Raw genomic sequence first — 23,348 nt, forward strand, 5'->3', positions numbered from 1 at the left:
TTACGTGGAAAACCAGCATGTGTGGAAATGCTGGAGTAAGGCAGTGCGGGGAATCAGTGGTGATAATCTTACGTTTACCAGCTTGCTTACTAACTGTATGATGTTAGTATTTTATCAGAATGTAAGAAAGCTTCCTGAAGTCAATAATGGGGTACACAGGGACCAGTAAAATCAAAACAAATTCAGACAGAATAGGTAGTGTTTTTGATATTTACAGTACAGACATACCTCAGAAATATTTTGGGTTCAGTTCAGACCATCACAATAAAGCAAATATCACAATAAATGAGTCATACTGTAATCTATTATGTATGCAATACGTAAAACCCCCAAAGTACCTGACTTACTTTTTTTAGTATATTGTAATGCAAAAAATACTACTCATCATCTGACTCTTCTGTAAGTTACCGTAATAGTATTTTTGCGGGTAGCTGTTCAGTCACTAAACTGTGTCCAACTCTTCGCTACCCCATGGAGCAGAGCATGCCAGCCCCCTCCCCCTCCTCCACTCTCTCCCTGAGTCTGCTCAAGCTTATGCCCAGTGCATAGATGACCCTATCAAGCCATCTCATCCTCTGCTATCCCTTTCTCCTTTTGTTTTCAATCTTTTCCAACATCAGAGTTTTTTCTTCTCATTAGACAAAGTATTTGATCTTAAGCTTCAGTTTCTGCCCTTCCAAATTTTTACTGATAGAGGCTTTGTTAAAAAAAAAAGCAGTATCTTTAAGCCACCTGTGTTTGTACTGAATCCATTAAATATCCAAAAGACAAAAATCAGCTGCTGGCATGTAATATAAATAAAACAGAGGTTTCTTCCGATATTACTAGAGAGAAGCCATTGAACTTTACACTTTGGGGAAAGGTGAATACTCTCAAAATGAATGAATGATGGAAAAAATGGGGAAGAAAAAGGAGATAGAGGAGATAAAGTGAGGGAAGAGGGAAAATAAAATAAGACAAGAAACAAAAGCAGTATTTTCTGATTCTTTTTTTTTGGGGGGTGCAGTAAGATATCTATTAAAATTATAGTATCAACTTTCTGTTTATACCAAATAGTAATTGCTGGCTGTCTCTGTAGCAGTAACTCATGTAATTGTCAAAACTGAAAGTCAAAATTTATTTATTTTTTCTTTTTCACGCAGAAAGTCCAGAACAGAAAACGTATTTGTATTCTTGTCCTTAATTAGTTCACTCAGTTTGATCATCTCCTCCTGCCCATCATCTTTTCAATCCATTCCTCTGTTGTGAAAGTTAATGCTTCTTTCCATCCCATTCTTTCCATTCTACCCATCAACATATACAGCAACAAAGTTTCATCCCCCCCTCTTTCTTTATCCAATAGTCCTAGAAGTACAGTTTCCAGTTTCCACTGTAAGTCCATGTTTAAAATCTTCTGAATTAAACCATAAATCTGTTCCCTATATTTCTTTATCTTATCACAGGTCTGTCACATGTGATAAACAGCAACCTCCTTACACTTGCATTTACAATAGATGTTCAAAACACCCTGATACATCTTCAATAATTATCTGATGTTAAATATCACGAGTACATCATTTTATAAAATCTTGAAGAATATAATTCAACATGAGTTTCCATCCTTCAGCCCATATATTTTCCCATTCCTCTAGCATTATATCATAATAAAAATTCCTTGCACATCAAATCATACAGTGCACGTCTGACATATTTACTTTCTAGGTTCAGCTGTAACAGCATTTTATAAATATTATCTATAGAATGCTAATCATTAGTACAAAATATTTAATTTAATTTAATTTATTAATATTTCTATACCGCCCTTCTTCCGAAGGACTCAGGGCGGTGTACAGGGCAAGAATAAAACACAGAATTACAAAAGTTAAAAAGTAATTAAATACATGCCCATTAAAAACAGTTAATACATAATAAAAACCCCAATAAAATGACAATAAAAACCCCACCAATCCCCCCTCAGGCCAGGCCGGCTTGTTCGAACAAGTATATTTTTAGATTGTGGCGAAAGGAGCGAAGATCGGGCGCCGTCCGGAGCTCAACCGGTAACTGGTTCCATAGTTCCGGGGCGCCCACAGAGAAGGATCTCCGCCTGGGGGCCACCAATCGACATTCTCTGACCGGTGGCACCCTGAGGAGGCCCTCTCTGTGGGAACGCACAGGGCGGAGGGAAGTTGATGCCGGCAGCAGGTGTTCCCTAAGGTACTCCGGACCCCTGCCATGTAGGGCTTTAAACACTATTACTAGTACCTTGAATCTCACCCGGAAGACAACTGGTAACCAATGCAGCTCACAGAGCAGAGGTGTGACATGGGAGTATCGGGAGACTCCCAACACAACTCTCGCGGCTGCATTCTGTACCAGTTGGAGCCTCCGGGTGGTCCTCAAGGGAAGCCCCATGTAGAGAGCATTGCAGTAGTCTAGACGAGAGGTCACGAGTGCGTGAGTGACCATGCATAAATCATCCCGGCTTAGATAGGGCCGCAACTGGCACACCAGGCGAACCTGGGCGAAAGCCCCCCTAGTCACAGCCACTATGTGATCTTCCAAGGTGAGCCGTGAATCTAGGAGGACTCCCAAGTTGTGAGCCCTATCTACGGGGGGTAATAATTCACCCCCCATAGAAAGAGATGGAATATCCGAATAGACCCGGGATGAAGGTATGCAAAGCCACTCAGTCTTATCGGGGTTGAGTTGAAGTCTGTTCCTCCCCATCCAGACCCGAACCGCCTCCAGGCAACGGGACATCACGTTGAGGGCATCACTGGGGTGAATATGAAATTTAAGAGCTTGAAAACCACAATATATTTTTATCCAAAGTAAATATTTCAGTTGTACATAGATAGACCAGTGACACGTACAGTCTTCTAACTCTAAATATTCTTTTGATTTCAGAATAGATTCACCTTGAATAAAGGATATTATTTCATTTATAAACCTACCAATTGGAGCTCACTATTTCCTTTTTTTTTAAAAAAGAATTTTTGAGGTTAAACCCAGAGATATTTCAGAAAAAAAATTATTAGTATTTATTCCAAGCATTACACTCCTGCACATTCTACATGTCTAACAAAGTGATTCTTAAAATCTAAATTCATTTTTATTTTAGCATACCTTAGGTAGGTATGCCATCAGTTCATGAGCTTCCATATCCAATATCCTCTTATTCTTTACGGTCATCCACTCCTTTAGTAAAACCATACAACATGTCTTTGATATCCTGAAACAATTTATACTTACCGGTAATTCTTTGGGGGTTTTTACTTGCAAATAAATTTAGAAATTTGCCATTGCTTGAATGGAGCCTCTGTCATCAGTTTTGGCAAGGTCTGAAATAAAAATAATGTCTTTGGTAGGACATCTATCTCAAGTATGAAGATCCTACCCAACTGAGATAGTTGCAATTTACAACACCTTTGTAAGTCTTTCTTAGTATCATTCCAAATGGGTATATATTAGAGTTTGTAAGTTTTCATGGTCATGTGCACCTATATTCTTGATTGATATTTTTATTTTCTGTTTATTTATTTTACAACCAGCCAAAGATCCAAAATCATTTTTCATCAAATGTTCCACAATATTTTGGGGATCTTACAACTAAATCATCACAAAGGCTTTTAACGTATAAATCTCTTTCTTGATTTTCACACCAGTTATTTTGTCATCTCAACTGATATCTCTATTCAAAACAACTAGGACTAAAATAAAGAGCAGTGGTGATAGGGGACAACCCTTCCTTGTGTCCTTTTGTATCTTACATATTTTAGTCAATTTGCCATTAATAATATTATGTGCATGTTGGGAATGTGCAACTCAAACTAATACCTTGAATGAATTGTTCTCCAAAATCCATTTCCTCCAAAAACCTGAAGAAAACTATATCATCATGCTTACCTATTATCAAATATTAAATACTGGAAGCCAACAATTATTTGTTTTATTTTTCTGTCTTGGGCAACCCCCGGTCCATGGACCAGTACACAGCATGCCAGCAACTGGTCTGCACAAACAAGGAAAGCCCCATCCACAGGATGGAGGCAGCACACAAAACCACTCCCCCTCCAGTCCACGGAAAAACCTCTCTCCATGTAACCAATACCTGGTGCCCAAAAGGTTAGGGACCTCTGATATAGAGCACCTTTGCTCTATAGTATTAGGACCCAAACATACTGTATAAAACTATAGTATCTGTACAAACAATTACATCAGTCAGAAAATTATGGAATGTAATATTTGTAATAAAAAACATTCAGCCCCTTTTCTTGTGCTAAATTAAGTTTATGGGGAAGTAGAATTTTATAAACTGGGGAAAAGATGATGATATGGACAAATTGGATGGAAGCAGGGATATTGAGTTTGGATCAATTGCCAGATGGTGAAGATGAATTTCTAATATACCCAATGCCAATATTTGCAGTAACAACTTTTGTTAACAACATTATTTGGATCAGTAGCACTCTCAACTTTTGAGGCATTGAGATACTAGAACAACTTAAATCCTTTGAAACTAAAAAAGAATTACTCTTGTATTAGGTTGTTGTTTTTTGTTTTGGTTTTCTGTCACAATTTTAAAAGCAGTTAAACCCCCCCCTGTGAAATGTAATAAAGCAAAGCACAATAAAATGAGGTATTCTTGCAGTTTCTTTTAGGTTCATTTATATTTCTAAAACTGCCCTGGTCCATGCCATCATGGGCAAAATTACTGGATAAGAATAATCATGAAAAAATGCAATCTTTTCTTAGCCTGTAGAAGATTTTTTCTCTCAGTCTTGTAGTTATAGGAGCCATATGCTGGTGATGACCTATAAAGCCCTAAATGGCTTGGGTCCGGGATATCTGAGGGAACACCTGCTGCCGGCATCAAGTTCCCTTCGTCCTGTGCGCTCCCACAGGGAGGGTCTTCTCAGGGTACCGCCAGTAAAAGATTGCCGGCGGATAACACCCAGGGGGAGGGCCTTCTCTGTGGGTGCGCCTGCCCTTTGGAACCAGCTGTCCATAGAGCTTAGGACTGCCCCTGACCTTCGCTCATTCCACCGGGACCTGAAGACTTGGCTCTTTGAGCTTTCTGGCCTGGACTGAGAGTATTAATTGGGGTTTTAATTGGATTTTAATTGGGGTTTTATATTTATTCAAGGTCTAAATGTAATTATTTTAACTGTTCTTTTGTAATTGTTGTATTGTTATTTAAAAAACCTTGTGAACCGCCCTGAGTCCTACGGGAGAAGGGCAGTATATAAGTCTAATAAATATAAAGAAAGATAATAAAGATATGGAGCAAAGACAATGGCATGGCCTAAAGGTTTGATTGAGAGGCTTAGAGGTCTGCCCTTGGCCTATGTACTGAATTTTACTAACTACATTTCTTAAAATATTATCCTTGGTGCTTTTCCAGGTATGGAAACCTCATAAACTAAGTGGCATCTTTTGTCTGACAAAATTATTTTTTTCAAGTATTTCAGATGTTTTATTTCTGCTACTATATTGTTGTGATTTGCTCTGTACTTAATTCAAATGAAGTTAAGATAGCTCAAACTACTTTTTATTGCTATATAAAATACAGTTTTTTCATAGAAACACTAATCTTGCTACTAAAGCATGGATAAATTATACAGTTGGACATTACTAACATATGGTGCTACCTCACAGAATTAACAAATTCATTCACAGTATTATTTAATTGGGATTCCCAGGTGAAGGAATTTTGTGCATAATTTTTTTTAAGAAAATGAATCTAAATAAAATGAAAATGCCTCTGTCCAATTACAGAATGCATTTTTTTTATCCTGAGTAAGAATGGAAGAAGAGCTTTATTGCATCACTGGTTATTTGCCATTGTCTCTTTTGCAATATTTTCCTTCTGCTTTTGCACTTTCCATAGGCTCACTTTTCAGATGATGCATTGATGTTGGTCATGGGTTCAGACAGCCACATCTACTCAGTAAATCTCACAATATGGGAAGATAGAGCCAAGCTATACCAGTAGTAGTATTACATTTTTGTGCAATCTATGTGAAATGCCCAGCTCAATCTTATTTCAGCTGTACTTCCCACAGCATCTGAATCATTTCATTACTACATCATAGAAACTGTCAGTGTGTATTGCAGAAGAAATTCCTTGTATCTATATTTAACCTTGGTGTCCTTATGTAAGTTTTCCAGCCCTCCAAGGTCAAAAACTGCAAGACGTTCTACTCATATGTCATCTTGTTTTCACTAACATTGTTCTGAATGCTATTTATACCTTGTCAAATGTTTTTGCCTCAGATTCTGGCAAAATATCACATATTTCTGCCACTGAGTATTGGAATTCAGAGGAGGACATAGGACATTACATGCACTTAGCTAAACTCTAATGCACATATAGTTTTTATCTTCAGATTTTCAAAAACCGAAGAGTCACTTAACCCCAAATTATAACTAATGGTCTTTCTGTTTTTATCTCCCATTCTTCCCTTCCTATTTACTATTTTTCACTTCTCATTCTCGTAAAAAAAGAAAAAGAAGAAACAAATCTAAAACATAGGTTTAAAATGTTATTGTGTGAAATTGTCTTTTTTTTGTCCCAATATGCATAAGAGTTGCAATTACCGTATTTTCCGGCGTATAAGACGACTGGGCGTATAAGACGACCCCCTACATTTCCTGTTAAATTATGGGGTTTGGGCTATACTCGCCGTATAAGACTACCCCTCTTCCAACGCACACCAAATAAAAATTAAAAAACATCAGATTTGATTTTAATATGGTAATTTTAATTCAAATGCTTATGACATGCAGGTGCTTAGTAGGAAAACTGTCACTTATAAACATAAGGCTGTTTGTCATCAAACATGTAAACATAAACATTTTTTTTTTCCGGCTCCAAAGATGGCGGACGTGCCGGGGAGAGCTCCGTAACCCCCGGTTGCAAGGCGTCCCCCCAGGAGCCCCCCAGGGATGTCAATAGACCCCTGGGGTGGGGTGAGAATTTGGGCAGCTGAGATGGGCAATGTGCCGTCCGCGGCCGCCCCGAATCAGCTGTAGGGCTGCCGGACGTCTCCGCCCCACCGCCTGGGCCGTTGGCGGCCGTTTTTTACATGGAACCATCATCCTCGCTCAGCCTCAGCCGCCTGATCTTCTCTGGGCGGCAGCGGCGTCTCCGAAGGATCAAAGGGGACGCCGCAGATCATCTGTGAGGCGGAGGCGGCGGAAGATCAGCTGTAAGGCGGAGGCGGTGAAAGTGAAAGTGAGCACAGCAACAGTCGGTGTGAGCGCTCAAAGCCCAAAGCCGGTCATCTTCCCCAGGGGGCTGGAAACAGCATCTGGGCGGCGGTGGCGTCTCCGAAAGATCAAGGGAGACGCCGCAGATCAGCTGTGAGGCGGAGGCGGCGTAGCGAAGCGAAAGCGGTGAGAGCACCCAAGCCCAAAGCCGGCCATCTACCCAGGGGGCTGAAACAGCGGAGGCGGTTGGCGGTGACATCTTCGGCACACCCCCTGAGCCGCTGCGGCTGCACAGCCATTCGCCACCCAGGGGCCTTGACAGCGGCGGTAGCGCTGACGGCGTGGCATCTCCGGCCCACCCCCTGTACTGCTGCTGCCGCTACAACCATCCTGAGCGGGGCCAGAGTTGCTGTTCTGCCTCGGCTGCCTAATCTTCTCCCGGATAGCGGCGGCGTCTCCGAGTGATCAAGGAGACGCCGCAGGCCAGCTTTACGACGGTAGCGGCAGCGAATGAGTGCCAACGACTCCTCTATGCCCTATACGGCGGAAGCAGCGGCAACAGAGGCGAGGACGGCGGTGACACCCTCTCCGGGCCCCGCTCGACCGTTTTTACCCAGGGCCCTCTGACAGCGGCGGTAGCGGCGGAGGCGAGGCATCTACGGCTCACACCCTGAGCCACCTCTTCGAAGCACCTTGATCGGAGACGACAACAGCAGCGGCATGACACCAGGGACTCCCATACCTCTGGGAGGCCACGCTCTGGACGGTCCCCAACCAATAGGGACCTATGGAGCTGTGGCCAGGAACAACGCCCAGAGGATCAGGGAGAGAACTGTTAGGGCGGCTGAACCACCAGAGCTGACGCCGATTAATGGATCCCTCCATCTTGCCTTTTACCCACTCTCAACCACCCTTGCCCACTCTCTCCCCACAGGACATAACGGGCCTGGGTGCAAGCCACGGTGGCAGAGTGGCTTGGCCTTACACCTGCAACCCCATAGAGGTGAGAGCTCTATGGGGTATGCTTCACCCAGAGTACGTTCTGGACCACCCCCGGAAGCAGAGTCACAACCCATTGTGAGAGGATGAGGAATGGCCTGCTTCTGGGGGGTTCGCCCGGCCAAGTGGCAGTGGCAGGGCGACGAACCAGGAACGCACCTACCCGACTCGACCCTCCTACAAATTCACCATCCAGGGGACTGCCTTCCCGGAACCCCTTGTGACTATGCTCGTTCAATACTCCAGCACAGTACTACACGCCCTCAGGGGTTCCCCACTCTCCTGGGTGCGACCCGCCTGCATCACATCCAATCTCGATGACGGGCCCAACCACTGGGCCTCTGAGAGATGGCCGGGCAGGGTCAGGGGCCTCCAGCATAAACCCAACAAGAGGCCCCTGATTAAGTTCTTAGCTAAGTTTTTTGTGGGGTTAGGGAGGGGGGAGGGAGAAGGCTATGGTTGCGCGGGAAAGGCACGCCTTCCAGCCACCATAACGCATGCCAGGCCCGCGACCGTTCGCGACGGCGTACAACGAGGACCAGTCGCCGATAACACCCAATGGCGTACTGACAAACATCCCATCCCGAGGATGGTGGGGAATGGCAGAAGGTGCACAGACAGAGGGCCGTATCGTCACCGGGAGTGTCATCTCCGCTCTGTAAAAGCGGTGAGACGCTCCGACCCTCTGTTCTCCCCCGGAGGACCCGGGAGCAAAGGTGCGCCCCCTCCCATGCTAAGGCTGGTCTACCTGAATGCAAGGTCCGTAGCTAACAAAGCTCACCTCATTCGTGACCTAGTGGAGAGCGAGCATGCGGACCTGGCTTGCATCACGGAAACCTGGCTGGGCCCAGAGGGTGGTGTTCCTCTGGTTGACCTCTGCCCGCCAGGTTTCCAGGTGCTGCACCAGCCTCGGGCTCATGGGAGGGGCGGGGGAGTGGCAGTTATCATCAGGGAATCCCTTAGTCCGCGAGAGACCACCGTCCCTCAGATGGTCGGGTGTGAGTCTCTCCTACTGAGATACGGCCCAGGGGCGCAGTTGGGCCTGCTGCTGGCGTACCTACCACCTAATCGTGCAGCGGCGGCCCTGCCCGAGCTACTCGATGCCCTCTCAGGGTTGGTGGTTGAATTCCCAAGACTCATGGTCTTGGGCGACTTTAATCTACCGTCCCTGGGAGGATCGTCCAAACTGGCTCGGGAGTTCATGGCTTCCATGGCGGCCATGGACCTGTCGCAAATAATCTCTGGACCGACTCATGAGAGAGGCCACACCCCAGACTTGGTGTTCTTGTCTGGACGGTGGCATGATGATATCGGTGGGGGTACCACAACTGTTACGCCCCTGTCATGGACCGATCACCACCTCCTGCGGCTAGACTTCCCCCTTGCCACCCCCCACCGTGGGTGCACGGTGCCAGTCAGATGGTACCGCCCTAGGCGCCTAATGGACCCTGATAAGTTCCAGGCAGCGCTTAGGGACACGCATGCACTCCCTGCTCACAGCTCGGCGGATGCCTTAGTGGATGCCTGGGAAAAGGCAGCCACGGAGGCTCTGGACCGAGTTGTACCCTTGCGGCCTCTGACCCGGCGCAGATCCCAGCGAGCCCCATGGTTCACCGAGGAGCTCCGGGAGATGAAGCGTCGGAGACGGGGCCTAGAGAGCCGTTGGAGATCCAGCCGATCCGAATCCGACCGATTGCGACTAAGAATCCTCACCAGGTCTTATCTCGCTGCGATAAGGGTGGCAAAATCCAACTATTTTTCCACCCTCATCGCGTCCGCAGATAATCGCCCGGCTGCCTTGTTCAGGGTGACTCGCTCCCTATTAAACCAAGAGGTGAGGGAGGAACCCTTACAGGGTAGAGCCGAGGAATTCGGTCAATATCTGCTGGATAAAATTGCTCGGATTCGAACTGGCCTGGACTCCAACTGGGCTGAGATGGAAGAACAAGACATGGACAGTCTTGTCGACATCATCTGGGAAGAATTTGATCCTGTAACTCCTAAGGAAGTGGACAGGATTATGAGAAGGTTGAGCTCCTCCACATGCTTACTGGACCCGTGCCCTTCCTGGCTGGCCTATGCAGCTCGAGAGGGGACACGTGGCTGGTTCCTAGCGGTCATCTCTGCTTCTCTGAGTGAGGGTCACTTCCCCACTGCCTTGAAGGAGGCGGTGGTGAGACCTCTCCTCAAGAAGCCCACCTTGGACCCATCCTCTTTGAATAACTTTCGTCCAGTCTCCAATCTTCGCTTCCTCGCGAAGGTTGTTGAGAGCGTGGTGGCGCACCAGCTTCCTCAGATCCTGGATGAAGCGGTTTATCTAGACCCGTACCAATCGGGTTTCAGGCCGGGCTACAGCACGGAGACGGCATTGGTCGCTCTGATGAATGATCTCTGGAGAGCCCGGGACAGGGGCCATTCCTCTGTCCTAGTCTTATTAGACCTCTCGGCGGCTTTCGATACCATCGACCATGGTATCTTGCTGCGACGCCTCAGGGGACTGGGAGTGGGAGGCACGGTTCTGCGTTGGTTCTCCTCCTTTCTCCAGGGTCGCTCGCAGTCGGTGCTGACAGGGGGACAGAGGTCGACCCCGAGGCCTCTCGCTTGCGGAGTCCCTCAGGGGTCGGTCCTCTCGCCTCTCCTGTTCAACATCTACATGAAACCGCTGGGTGAGATCATTCGCAGTTTTGGAGTAGGGTACCATCAGTATGCTGATGACACCCAGCTTTTCATCTCAACTCCAAACAATATCAGTGATGCCCTAGACGTGATGTCCCGCTGCCTGAAAGCGGTCCGGGAATGGATGGGGAGGAACAGGCTTCAACTGAACCCGGACAAGACTGAATGGCTGTACGTTCCGGCAAACCAGGATATTCAGAATGTCCCATCGCTTAACATCGGGGACATGTTACTACCCCCTGTTGATAGGGCCCGCAACCTGGGTGTCCTCCTAGACTCGCAGCTCTCCCTAGAAGACCACATAGGAGCTGTGACCAAGGGGGCCTTCTCCCGGGTACGACTAGTTCGCCAACTACGGCCTTATCTGGACCTGGATTCCTTACGTACAGTCACCCATGCCCTTGTGACCTCTCGCCTAGACTATTGCAACGCTCTCTACATGGGGCTGCCCTTGAAATCCACTCGGAAGCTTCAGCTGGTGCAAAGTGCAGTGGCACGGACACTCTTGGGAGCCTCCCAATACTCCCATATCACACCTCTCCTCCGTGCGCTGCACTGGCTTCCGGTTGCCTTCCGTGTGAAGTTCAAGGTGCTAACAATGACATACAAAGCCCTACATGGCATGGGTCCGGACTACCTACGGGAGCATCTTCTGCCGATGTCAGCACCCCACCGTCCTGTGCGCTCCCACAGAGAGGGCCTCCTCAGGGTGCCACCGCTCAAGGAATGTCGGCTGGTGGCCCCCAGGGGGAGGGCATTCTCAGTGGGTGCGCCAGCCCTCTGGAACAGCTTACCAACCGAAATCCGGATGGCCCCCGACCTCCGTACCTTCCGACGCGACTTAAAAACCTTCCTGTTCCAGCAGTCCGGCCTGGCATGATAGCGTTAATTGGGGTCCCAGTTTGTTTTCAATATTGTTTTTATTACTTTTTATTGTTCATCTGTAGACCTTCCTTCCTCTGTACACCGCCCCGAGTCCCTCGGGAGAAGGGCGGTTTATAAAAACTAATAAATAAATAAATAAATAAATAAAACAGTGCAAGTGGATTAAACAATAATAATAATAATAATAATAATAATAATAATAATAATAATAATAATAATAATAATAATAATAATAATAAGAAGAAGAAGAAGAAGAAGAAGTAGTAGTAGTTGGAGGGGACCTTGGAGGTCATCTAGTCCAACCCCCTGCTAAGGCAGGAAACCCTATACCATTTCAGACAAATGGCTGTCCAGTCTCTTCTTAAAAACTTCCAGTGTTGGAAAATTCACCACTTCTGGAGGCAGGTTGTTCCACTGGTTAATTGTTCTGTCAGGAAGTTTCTCCTTAGTTCTAGGTTGCTTCTCTCCTTGACTAGTTTCCATCCATTGCTTCTTGTCCTGCTTTCAGGTGCTTTGGAGAATAGCTTGGCTCCCTCTGCTTTGTGGCAGCCCCTGAGATATTGGGTCACTGCTATCATGTCACCCCTCACCCTTCTCTTCGTTAAACTACACGTACCCAATTCCAGCAACCGTTCCCTATTTTCCTAATTCACTTTTTCACTTTTCCTAATTCACTCTAAAGCTTTCCCTGCGCAGAGCCTTACGTAAAACCAGCTGCCTGCAATTAGTGCAGGTTCGCATCCCACCAGGCTCAAGGTTGACTCAGCTTTCCATCCTTCCAAGGTAGGTAAAATGAGGACCCAGATTGTTGGGGGCAATAAGCTGACTTTGTAATAATGCTGCTTGGGGGTGGTGGTGAAAGCCCTAATAAACAGGCATATACACAGAATGAAGGCTATTGCTAAGCACATTGATTTGTGCTTTAAATTGTAAGCCACCCTGAGTCTTCGGAGAAGGGCAGGATATAAATGGGATTTTTTAAAAAAAAGACCAAATGGGAGATCCGCTCCAGGATTTCCAGCCAGCCTGCCCAGTTCCTGAGTCAAATGTGTCCTTAGAGTTAAGCCGCCCCCGGGCCTTGTGTTTGACATGTCTGATATAAAACATAGAAGTGGGAATACTTGCTGTCTAGTAGGAAAAAGTATGCAATATTGGTTATGGGATTTCCTTCCCAACAGATTCTAAGCTAATAAAATCCACCTTATATGGTAGAAGTGGCATACTGATGTGCTTTTATCACTGCTTCATATGTGAATTTTACAAAGGATATAGAAATCTATAAGGGATAGCATGCTCTTTGAAAAGATAATTCTGTGTTAAACACATCTGTTAAATCCCTGGCTGACCCTGTAGTTAGTCATACACATCCTTTTGACCTATTGTCACTCAGCTGGCTATAAACAAAATCCTCAAAACACAGATGGGATTTGTGGGATGGATAAAGAAAAGTACAGAAAGTGACAAGTTGATCTGGCCAAAACCAAAACTTTTGTAGTCTTCTCTGCTTTGTATTTAAGCATCAGAGCCAGGAGAAATATTTTTTTAAACAACAGTGATGATGTGGTTGTTCCTGGTTAAAAGATCAGCTAAAATCTCTAGCTGTGCCCAAAAGCTAGGAAAGTAGGCAGTGCCTTTTCCCTCTCCAAAACAGCTGGAAAAACGATAACATGGTGTGTGCTGGCGCTTTCGTTGTATTTACTGTATTGGAATGATGATGACAGTAACACAACTGCAGCTTTCTCTATGAGGAGTCAGCTGCATTGCAAAGAGAAATCTTTGCCCATTTTTCTACCGACAGCATTCCCAACTTTTCTTTCTCCACCCCATTGCATTCCAGCACTCCATGGGTTTGCATGACCTCTGCAAAAATTACACCACTCCCGTGTTCCTTCTTGGAACAAATAACAATGACTTCCTTCCTTCGAAGTGGAGCCATGTAGGCCAGGAGCAGGACATTTCTCACCATGAACAGAAATTATTCTTCCTGAAGTACAGAAAACAAGTCCACTTTAGAGATTTAGAAACGATATTTTCTCTACTGCCTACCCACCATTCTTCACTCTTTTATTTCTCCACGTTACTCTGTTCTGTAAGATATGTCCTGTTATCTATCTCTGAGCTGAGAGGCATTCTCCATTTTTCTTATTCACTTGAAAAACATTCATCACATAATGCATTTTTCTCATTTACTAAATTCCATTTACTAAATTTTCCAATTTTAATTATTTCTTCCCCAACTGCTCTTACTGTTATCAGTTTCAGCTGAACTTCTCTCTGTGTGTATGTGTGGTGCAGATTTTCCATTAGTGAAGATCTTGTATCAGGAGGAAGTAGCATTGAGGTGTTAAAGAAAAGAAATGTGTGTATATCCTTTAAATTGCCCTACATTCCACTCAGTTGTTAGAGAGAAAGGGAGAGCTATTCCTGTTAGCTGTTTTGGAGTTACAGTTAACTAGGGTACCACCTTGTGTTTAGGCAAAATGTCTCAGCTGTGTCTTAGTATTCTAGCTGGGGGTAATTTCAATGGATTGACTTAGCTTGCTTGAAAAGTTAGAGGGAGATTCTTCTGTACCTCTCAGTTCTTCAGGTAAGTGTCTAGTTTAGGCATTGTTACTCCAGGTGAAGCAACACAAGCAACTGCTGGATGAGCTGTCTGGTCTCTTCTCCCCATTAGGCAGACCAAGCAGGGTCTATGACAACTCACCACAGCCAATTTGACTCAGCCAATCACCACAGATAACTTGTTGCGGAACAATTCAACAATTCAATTTAATTATTTAAAATAGTAAAATAAATATTTTTTGTCATTCAGATTTCATTTTGGCATCTTTTTTAATGATTATGTTTTATTATTTTTTGATATTAACGTAGCTCTTGTCCCGCAGCAAGTTGTCCTGTGGCTAGTTGGCTGCGGCAAGTTGTCCCATTCCCGACCAAGCATACTACTTGGAGTTACCTTTTAAGTATAAAAATAATACAAGAAGAAAAGGCTGGTCTTTTCCTATCCTGAGCCCAGTAAGCTTCTTTAATCTAGCAACCATTTTTAACCTAATCTGATTCTAATTTCGTTTTTCTGTAGTACAAATTGTCTGTTTACAATTAGTTGCTCTAGGGCTAGAACATGAAGACTTTAATAAAGTACAGAAAGTGACAAGTTGATCTGGCCAAAACCAAAACTTTTGTAGTCTTCTCCGCCCTGTGCGTTCCCACAGAGAGGGCCTCCTCAGGGTGCCTCCGGTCAGAGAATGCCTGCTGGTGGCCCCCAGGGGGAGGGCCTTCTCTGTGGGCGCCCCGGCTTTCTGGAATCAACTGCCGGTTGAGCTCCGGATGGCACCAGATCTTCGCTCCTTCCGGCGCGGGTTAAAGACCCATTTATTCGAACAAGCTGGCCTGGCCTGATGGGGAGTCAGGGTTTTAATGTTTGTATATTTGGATTGTTTTAATTTGGGCAATAATTTAATCCTTTTTTAACTTTTGTACTTTTGTATTTTTATTCATATGCCCTGTTCACCGCCCTGAGTCCTTCGGGAGAAGGGCGGTATAAAAATTTAATAAACTTAAACTTAAACTTTAATAAACATAGGGAAGCAGGAAATTGTGCTCTATACTAGTCTGTTGATCACCCAGAGAGGGAGCTGCTTTGAGCCCCTTCTTTTCTTAAAGCTATATAACAGAGTTATTTAACCAGTGTGCTTCCAGAAACTCAAGTGGCAGTGTGCTTCCAGGGAAGTCTGAAGCCAAAGGGAAGAGAGAGCACAATAAATATGCCTATTTTGGGGAGACCCAGAATGTAAAGAGGGCTGCTTTCATAAAGGAATGTTCTCAGTTTCTGTAGGGGGGAAAAATGGAGGGGAATGCATGGGAATACTTTGGAAGAGGGTCTGGATGATTGCCAGGTACTTGAATAATTGATATTCTTTCAAGAATGCATCATAGAGTCAGTCTGGTGTAGTGGTTAAGTCATCAAGCTAGAAACATGAAGACTGTGATTTCCAGTCCCACCTTAGACACAAAACCAGCTGGGTGATTTTGAACAAGCCACTTTCTCTCTGCTTTAGGAAGCAAACAATGGCAAACCACTTCTGAAAATGATGCCAAGAAAACTTCAGGGACTAATCCAGGCAGTCATCAGGAGTCAACATACCCACACATATCTATGTATGTGTGCGAGTGTACACACACACACACACACACACACACACACCAGGTATCATATCAGTGCAGTTCATACCTGTACTTGTACAAATTTCGAAGCTGCATTTGCTTGACTGACCCATATGTATATATACTGCATGTTTTTTGTATATGTAAACATATATGAAACATTTAAAAACTCAAATTATTTGCCAAGATATATTACTGTAGAATGATTTTCAAATTACATAATACTTTATGCAGAAGTGTTTCTCTTTCTAAAAAATGTTATAATAGATTCATTCAGATATTTTAATATTTATCTTGAATAATCCAGATCTCAGCAATGTGTGGTTTTTCTGCAATGATTTTGCTGCTTTCCTTCTATTTTTTAAAATTATATCCAAATGAATCTTATCTCTGAGTCTGTTTCTATTATTTTGCTCATCTATTTAGAGGAACTGAACTATTTCTGCTGGTAGATTTCAGGAAATGCTATTCTGCTAGACAAGTGGCAGACCAGGCGTGGGAGAGAAAAATACCTGCCCCACCTGCTTTTGGAATGTCTCTTTGTTTTGAATTTTTTTGTGTTATCCAAACATTTAAACTATGAAAGCCCCAGCAGAAAGTGGAGGATAATAATTTAGTAAGAAATATAAAGCTCCTTCAACACAATTGCCCTCCCTGAATGTGGCAGAAAAATCAGTCTTTAATTTGGCTATTAAGCCTTTTAACTGGAGATTAAATATTGAGTATAATCCCTATATATTTGTCCCTTTGGGCATCATAAACTGGCAATAGGGATTAACCATAGTTTTTGTCTATTTTTCAGGAATAAAAGGTACAATAACTTTGCATCCTATGGATTAAAGTATCCATCTCAATATATTTAGTCATATGCATCCTGTAAATGGACATATTTACTGTGTGTGGAAATTCATTGTTTGTATTTCCATTTTTATTTTCCTCATTCCAAATATAATGCTGCTCTTTTTTTGCTTTCATTTTTAGAAAGTTTAAACCGCAATGAAAAGTAATATAGAGCTACCTCTCTCTTCTGTGCATTTTGCCAGTGTTTCTATGTTTTCCATGTTCCAATCATCTTCTGAAGGCTGAAGATGAACTATAATTATAATGCAGGGAGATTAAATATATTGAATTGTTGCTTGGCTACTAAATATAAGAGCTTAGGTATAGTTTTATTTAAAAAATACAGACTTGCTTGGGCATGTGACAGTAAAATTGCCTGTGATAACTGTCAGTCAGGTAGTCTTGTTATCCATCTCTGTCAATGGGTAATTTACTAGGCCAGACATACATTCTTCTCATGAGGAGCAACTGTCCAGGATGCTTGTGGGTGGTCTCACAATATCTTCTTTGTCCAGAAAGGCGACAGCCAGCCATTCTTGGTCCTTCATGGATGTCAGCTATAGATCCTTACCTGGAAACAAAACTACTGGGATTTCTGAAAAGATTTTAATTGCTAATAGGGTAACATAACCAAATCTTGAAAAGTTGTAAAAGCAATTTTCCAGATGAATTTATTCCTGATATAAAGGTGGAGTTAGTTTCAATGTTTCTTCCTCTCCTGAACAAAATCACATACTGCAACTCCCTGTAATAACAGTTTTCCTCTTTCTGCCATGCTCTTAATATCTATTAGACATCCTATCACAACTATGCAAACCCACCTTCCCTCTTTTTATATAAAATGCTGAAATTGCCTTACATTAATTATTCTCCCATTCTTTTCCACTACTTCCACTGTACTGGTTTTCTTTCCAGAGAATATCTGATTAGAAACACATTGAAAAACTGCACAATGTTTTTGATGTATAAATACTAAGACCAGGCGTGGGAGAGAAAAATACCTGCCCCACCTGCTTTTGGAATGTCTCTTTGTTTTGCATTTTTTTCTGTTATCCAAACATTTAAACTATGAAAGCCCCAGCAGAAAGTGGAGGATAATAATTTAGTAAGAAATATAAAGCTCCTTCAACACAATTGCCCTCCCTGAATGTGGCAGAAAAATCAGTCTTTAATTTGGCTATTAAGCCTTTTAACTGGAGATTAAATATTGAGTATAATCCCTATATATTTGTCCCTTTGGGCATCATAAACTGGCAATAGGGATTAACCATAGTTTTTGTCTATTTTTCAGGAATAAAAGGTACAATAACTTTGCATCTATGGATTAAAGTATCCATCTCAATATATTTAGTCATATGCATTCTGTAAATGGACATATTTACTGTGTGTGGAAATTCATTGTTTGTATTTCCATTTTTATTTTCCCCATTCCAAATATAATGCTGCTCTTTTTTTGCTTTCATTTTTAGAAAGTTTAAACCGCAATGAAAATTAATATAGAGCTACCTCTCTCTTCTGTGCATTTTGCCAGTGTTTCTATGTTTTCCATGTTCCAATCATCTTCTGAAGGCTGAAGATGAACTATAATTATAATTCAGGAATTATAATTATAGGACAGGAATTATGTTTCAGCATATCCAAGTCACAGTGGCTGTTCAAACCTGGAATGACTTACATTTGCCAATTTGAACAGATTTGCCCATCCCCTTACTCATCAAACTAAATATTCCTCTACTTTCCAGTTAGGTAGAGTTATCCATCTAGAGTTAGGGTTAGGATAAACTTGTTGATGTGGAAGGCTTCTCGCTTACCGATAGGATACAAACATGATGCGTAGTCTTAGTTTTCTTGCCTGATTTCAGGTTTACTATCACAGTATGTATACCTCCTAATTTTAAGACTTAAAATCCCAATAAGATGCAAACAAAATATTTTAAAAAAATATCTGTCACTGTCCTAAGTTAAACGTCTCCGAATGTCCTGTGGAAAAGGACTTCTTTTTCCATCTGTTTGTTAAAGGATGAGAAGGTGACCTCAGGAGGCCAGCTGTTTCTGAATGAGGAAAATATTACTTTCTGGATCCTGAACCCCACAGATTTTCATGAGCAGGCATTTAATACATCCTCTCATAGCTAGAGAATATATGAAAGTGTAGGGTAGAAGATCTTCTAAGGCCATTGTAGGGAACAACTAGCACCTTGGAAGCTTGGAAGTCTACTAGCAGCTAGAGCAACTCCTGCTTATTAGTAATTATACTGTTGAAATAGGTAGGCCAGATCAAAAGGTAGGTGGCTACATTTGATGCCAACTATAAATTCCAAGTTTGCAATTCTTTCTTTGCATGAGATTCAGATCTTGAGAATGGCAGTTTCTGGCTAGTCTTTGCTATTATCAAAATCTATGCTGTCATTGGAGTACAGTACAACAATTTGGATCAATAGATTCAGGACCCAGTAAAGACATGACTTGCTCTATATGATTTTGATCTTGATTTGATTCATCAACCCGAATAAATTGCCTTTTTGAGTAATTGCCTGTGCTTTGTCTTTTGGATGTGGAACCTGACTATCACCCTGCTTTTGTCTTTATCTTCTTCTGATCTTTGGATTTGCCTGCTCTGGAAATTGAGTATTGACTCATTTTTTTATTGCATCATTGTTCTGAATCATATTGGTGTTGACAAAGAATCAGAAGATGTGCAGTTTAGACATTGATAATTCTGTCTTAAGAAGTATTGTGAGACTTTCCAAGCTACACATAAAATGAATTTTTTTCCAAAATGTCAGGATACAGGCTTTTTAAAACCAAAAGATGGGGAGAAAGGAAACTTGCAACTGTAGTGTTTTCTTGCCTCTTGAATTCTTCTAGATGGTGTTAGCTAATTGTAGATAAGTGAAAATTTCATTTGTCCTAGTGTTTTACAAGTTCCAAGGTTTGCCCAGAAAGCAAAGTTCCTGGAGCTGAGTTCTAAATCATGGTAAAAGGCAATGCCTCCTACTCTTTTATTTCAGGATGCACATTAAGTACCACATTTGTTTAATCTTTTCCCCCTGCCACCTTCTCTCCAGGCTTGACAGATGATGAAGATATTAAAGTCATGCTGCAAGGAACCTTTTTCTGGAAAGTCAAGACTTATCAGCCCCAGAAACAAAGGCTGTTCCGGCTTCTTGAAGATGGGATGTCCATTTGGTTTGAGACTCGTTTTAAAAAGGCTCACTCCAAACATATTTGTAAGTTTCAAAGTATTTACAAGTGTTTGATGCTGAATTTTACTAAGTGTATTAATCCCACCTGTTTAAATTAAATTCTTATGATTTAGTATTGGCAATATTTCTGGCCTAAACACTTTGAAAAATCGTACTGTTTCTTGTTCCAGAATTAAGAATTCAGACATCTTTCTGTCTTTGACAGCTCAATGTTGATACGCAATAAGTTGGAAAATTGATGTTGATGAGAAAAGATGGTAATTCATGAAATTTGGCATGGAAAAAGACTATAGTGATAGAGAGAAAAGGACGTACACAAACACACATGCACAAATCTTTCTAATTATGGGTCAAGTATTATAGGATTCCTTCTGATCTACAGCTTCAGAGATTTCCACCATTTTGGGATAAAATGTTAATATATCGTCGTAGAGATTGTTTATTTGAGATCCTTATTGGATGCCCCGATCAGTGTCTGTGACAAAACAGAAAAAAGATAGGCCTGTCCATCTTTTAAAAAAATCCTGGCTTTGTCTTTGACAGTATTATTTCCTCACAGGTATAGCTAGATTTTGTTTTTCCTGGGATTAATGTAATTCAATATAAAACTCTCATCAGATCATTTTAATTCAAGCTTTTCTTGTTTGTAAACACTAGTTGTCATTTTCAGCTTCCCATCTGAGTCAGATATGAAATGTTTATTCAAATATGGAAAAATGGAGCTTGAAGGCAGATCAAAATTACTTTCATATCTTTTTACAAAAGATTAATGATTTTCAGTTGATATAGAATACCACACAGACTTTGTTATACAGAGTAAAATATTTCAGCAATCCTATCACATTTTAGTTTACCAGGTCCCAGATAAAACAATGACAGCAACCATCTTAACTTTAATTAATTTCACGTGGGCTTATATTTCTCACCATTTTTTCCTTTTATTGTTAACATTTTTAAATGTTTTATACAATATCTGTGGGTCTGGTAATCCAATTTGTATAAAGAAAATGAAAACAAAGGTTTAACTCTAAAAAATAGTGCTCATTACGTTTGTTCTTTCTCTGTCTACTATTTTTCTTAGTGCTTATAACTATATCAATATTCATTAAATAATGAAGCCTTTTAATTCTGATCCTCTTCTCAGGAAAAAAGTTGCAGTGATAGACAAAATTTGCATTAATTTAATTTCTATCTACCACACTGTTAATTGTGCTGTAATTAAATAAGGCTTACAGGTGATATTGAACTGTATAAAAAATTCAGAATTTATGTAATAATGTTTAAGGAGTTAAATGTTTGTTTTACTTCAGTGAAAAGTTTCTGCCATACGTGACTTTAAATCTTTGATTAAGATATGTGTTTACTTTCCACCTATGAACTCTGAAGTGGACCACCATTTTTCCACATGGTCAGAATTAAATATGTTGTTTAAAGACTGAGTTATTATATAATGGATATGACTTATGTTTTTGCATTCTTCCATTTTATTTTTTTGTTTCTGACTTATCTTTTTACCTATACTGAAAACAATTAAAATATTCTTTAAAAAGAAAAAAAGGAGGAGAAAGAAGGAAGAGAGGAATCAATTATATAAAAAGAATTGTGGCTGAGGACTTCCTCATTCATGGCTTAGTCTGTTAATTTGTAAAAGTAACTCTTCCCATTCACAAACAAGAAATACTTGTACTCTCCTGACTCCTGTATGAGTTACTCATGGTTGATTCCTCTGAGAACAGGGTGTGACATAGGAAGGCATGTGTTTAATTGTTTTCTTTGGACATTTTTTTTTACTTGATAGGGGTAGGGCAATGCCTCAATAGAATGCATTTTGAAAGGTAACCACTTTATTAGGACAGGGTGAGGCAAGGGCAAATTGCAGGGAGATTAAATATATTGAAATGTTGCTTGGCTACTAAATATAAGAGCTTAGATATAGTTTTATTTAAAAATACAGACTTGCTTGGACATGTGATAGTAAAATTGCCTGTGATAACTGTCAGTCAGGTGGTCTTGTTATCCATCTCTGTCAATGGGTAATTTACTAGGCCAGACATACATTCTTCTCATGAGGAGCAACTGTCCAGGATGCTTGTGGGTGGTCTCACAATATCTTCTTTGTCCAGAAAGGCGACAGCCAGTCATTCTTGGTCCTTCATGGATGTCAGCTATAGATCCTTACCTGGAAACAAAACTACTGGAATTTCTGAAAAGATTTTAATTGCTAATAGGGTAACATAACCAAATCTTGAAAAGTTGTAAAAGCAATTTTCCAGATGAATTTATTCCTGATATAAAGGTGGAGTTAGTTTCAATGTTTCTTCCTCTCCTGAATAAAATCACATACTGCAACTCCCTGTAATAACAGTTTTCCTCTTTCTGCCATGCTCTTAATATCTATTAGACATCCTATCACAACTATGCAAACCCACCTTCCCTCCTTTTATATAAAATGCTGAAATTGCCTTACATTAATTATTCTCCCATTCTTTTCCACTACTTCCACTGTACTGGTTTTCTTTCCAGAGAATATCTGATTAGAAACACATATTGAAAAACTGCACAATGTTTTCGATGTATAATACTAAGAGCCCTCTTTCTGAAATCATCAGTCAGACTAGGAGTTCACCCACAAGGATAATCAAAAGTAACTACTATACTGTACCTTTTCCTTCTTTATGTTGCTATGTTAGACATGGAGATTTAAATCCCACAAACTAGAATTCTCAAAAATACTAACTGATCCACATATATGGTGAGATAGAAGTGAAAGGCATTTCTTAAATAGTGGGAAGTATTGAAAGGCAAACTGGCCAATATGTCTAGGATTGGGTTTCACTTGAACTGAAATGCTGATACGTTTAATTAATTAATTAATTAATTAATAATTAATATGCTGCCCATCTTGTGGTTCAAGGTGACTTTGAGCAGCTTACAATATAATAAAACATACAGATATAAAAACAATTATAAAAACAATATAAAATTACAAAAAAAATCATTAACCAACTTTTAAAGTTTTTCCTGAAGACCAGGAGGGAGGGGACGGATCTCGCCTCCAATAGCAAGATGCTCCTAGGAATGGTGGCTGTGGCACAAGAGACTCTTCTCCTGCACTCCACCTGCCACAATTACCTGGATGATGGGGTCTGCAGTCTGTCCATTATGTCAGCATGAGTAGGGTGGGCAAGCTCATTTGGAAAAGATGTCTCCTATAATGCAAAGGATTATAGAGCAGCATTCCCCAACCTTTCTAGATTCATAGACAGGCAGTGGCAGTAGCAGCAGCAGAGAAGGGATGGTTTTGTGCGTGCAACCTAGCTCCCATGCATCCACAAATGATGCTTGGCACCCTTGCCCGCTGCTTGCATGGCCCAGTTGCCAATG

The 23,348-nt window shown here is 41.8% G+C and overlaps 1 protein-coding gene across 1 annotated transcript in view; it reads left to right on the forward strand.

The window, feature by feature from the left end:
- PLCD3 (phospholipase C delta 3) overlaps positions 1–23,348 on the forward strand; it is an 80,809-nt gene that overhangs the window by 18,851 nt on the left and 38,610 nt on the right. The window contains exon 2 of the mRNA XM_081345146.1: positions 19,827–19,988. Within this exon, the coding sequence (XP_081201272.1) occupies positions 19,827–19,988 (162 nt within the window). The remainder of the gene's footprint in view (positions 1–19,826; positions 19,989–23,348) is intronic.

The sequence above is a fragment of the Vipera berus genome (genome assembly GCF_964194415.1).
Source record: "Vipera berus genome assembly, chromosome: Z".
In the NCBI taxonomy this organism is placed as follows: Eukaryota; Metazoa; Chordata; class Lepidosauria; order Squamata; family Viperidae; genus Vipera; species Vipera berus.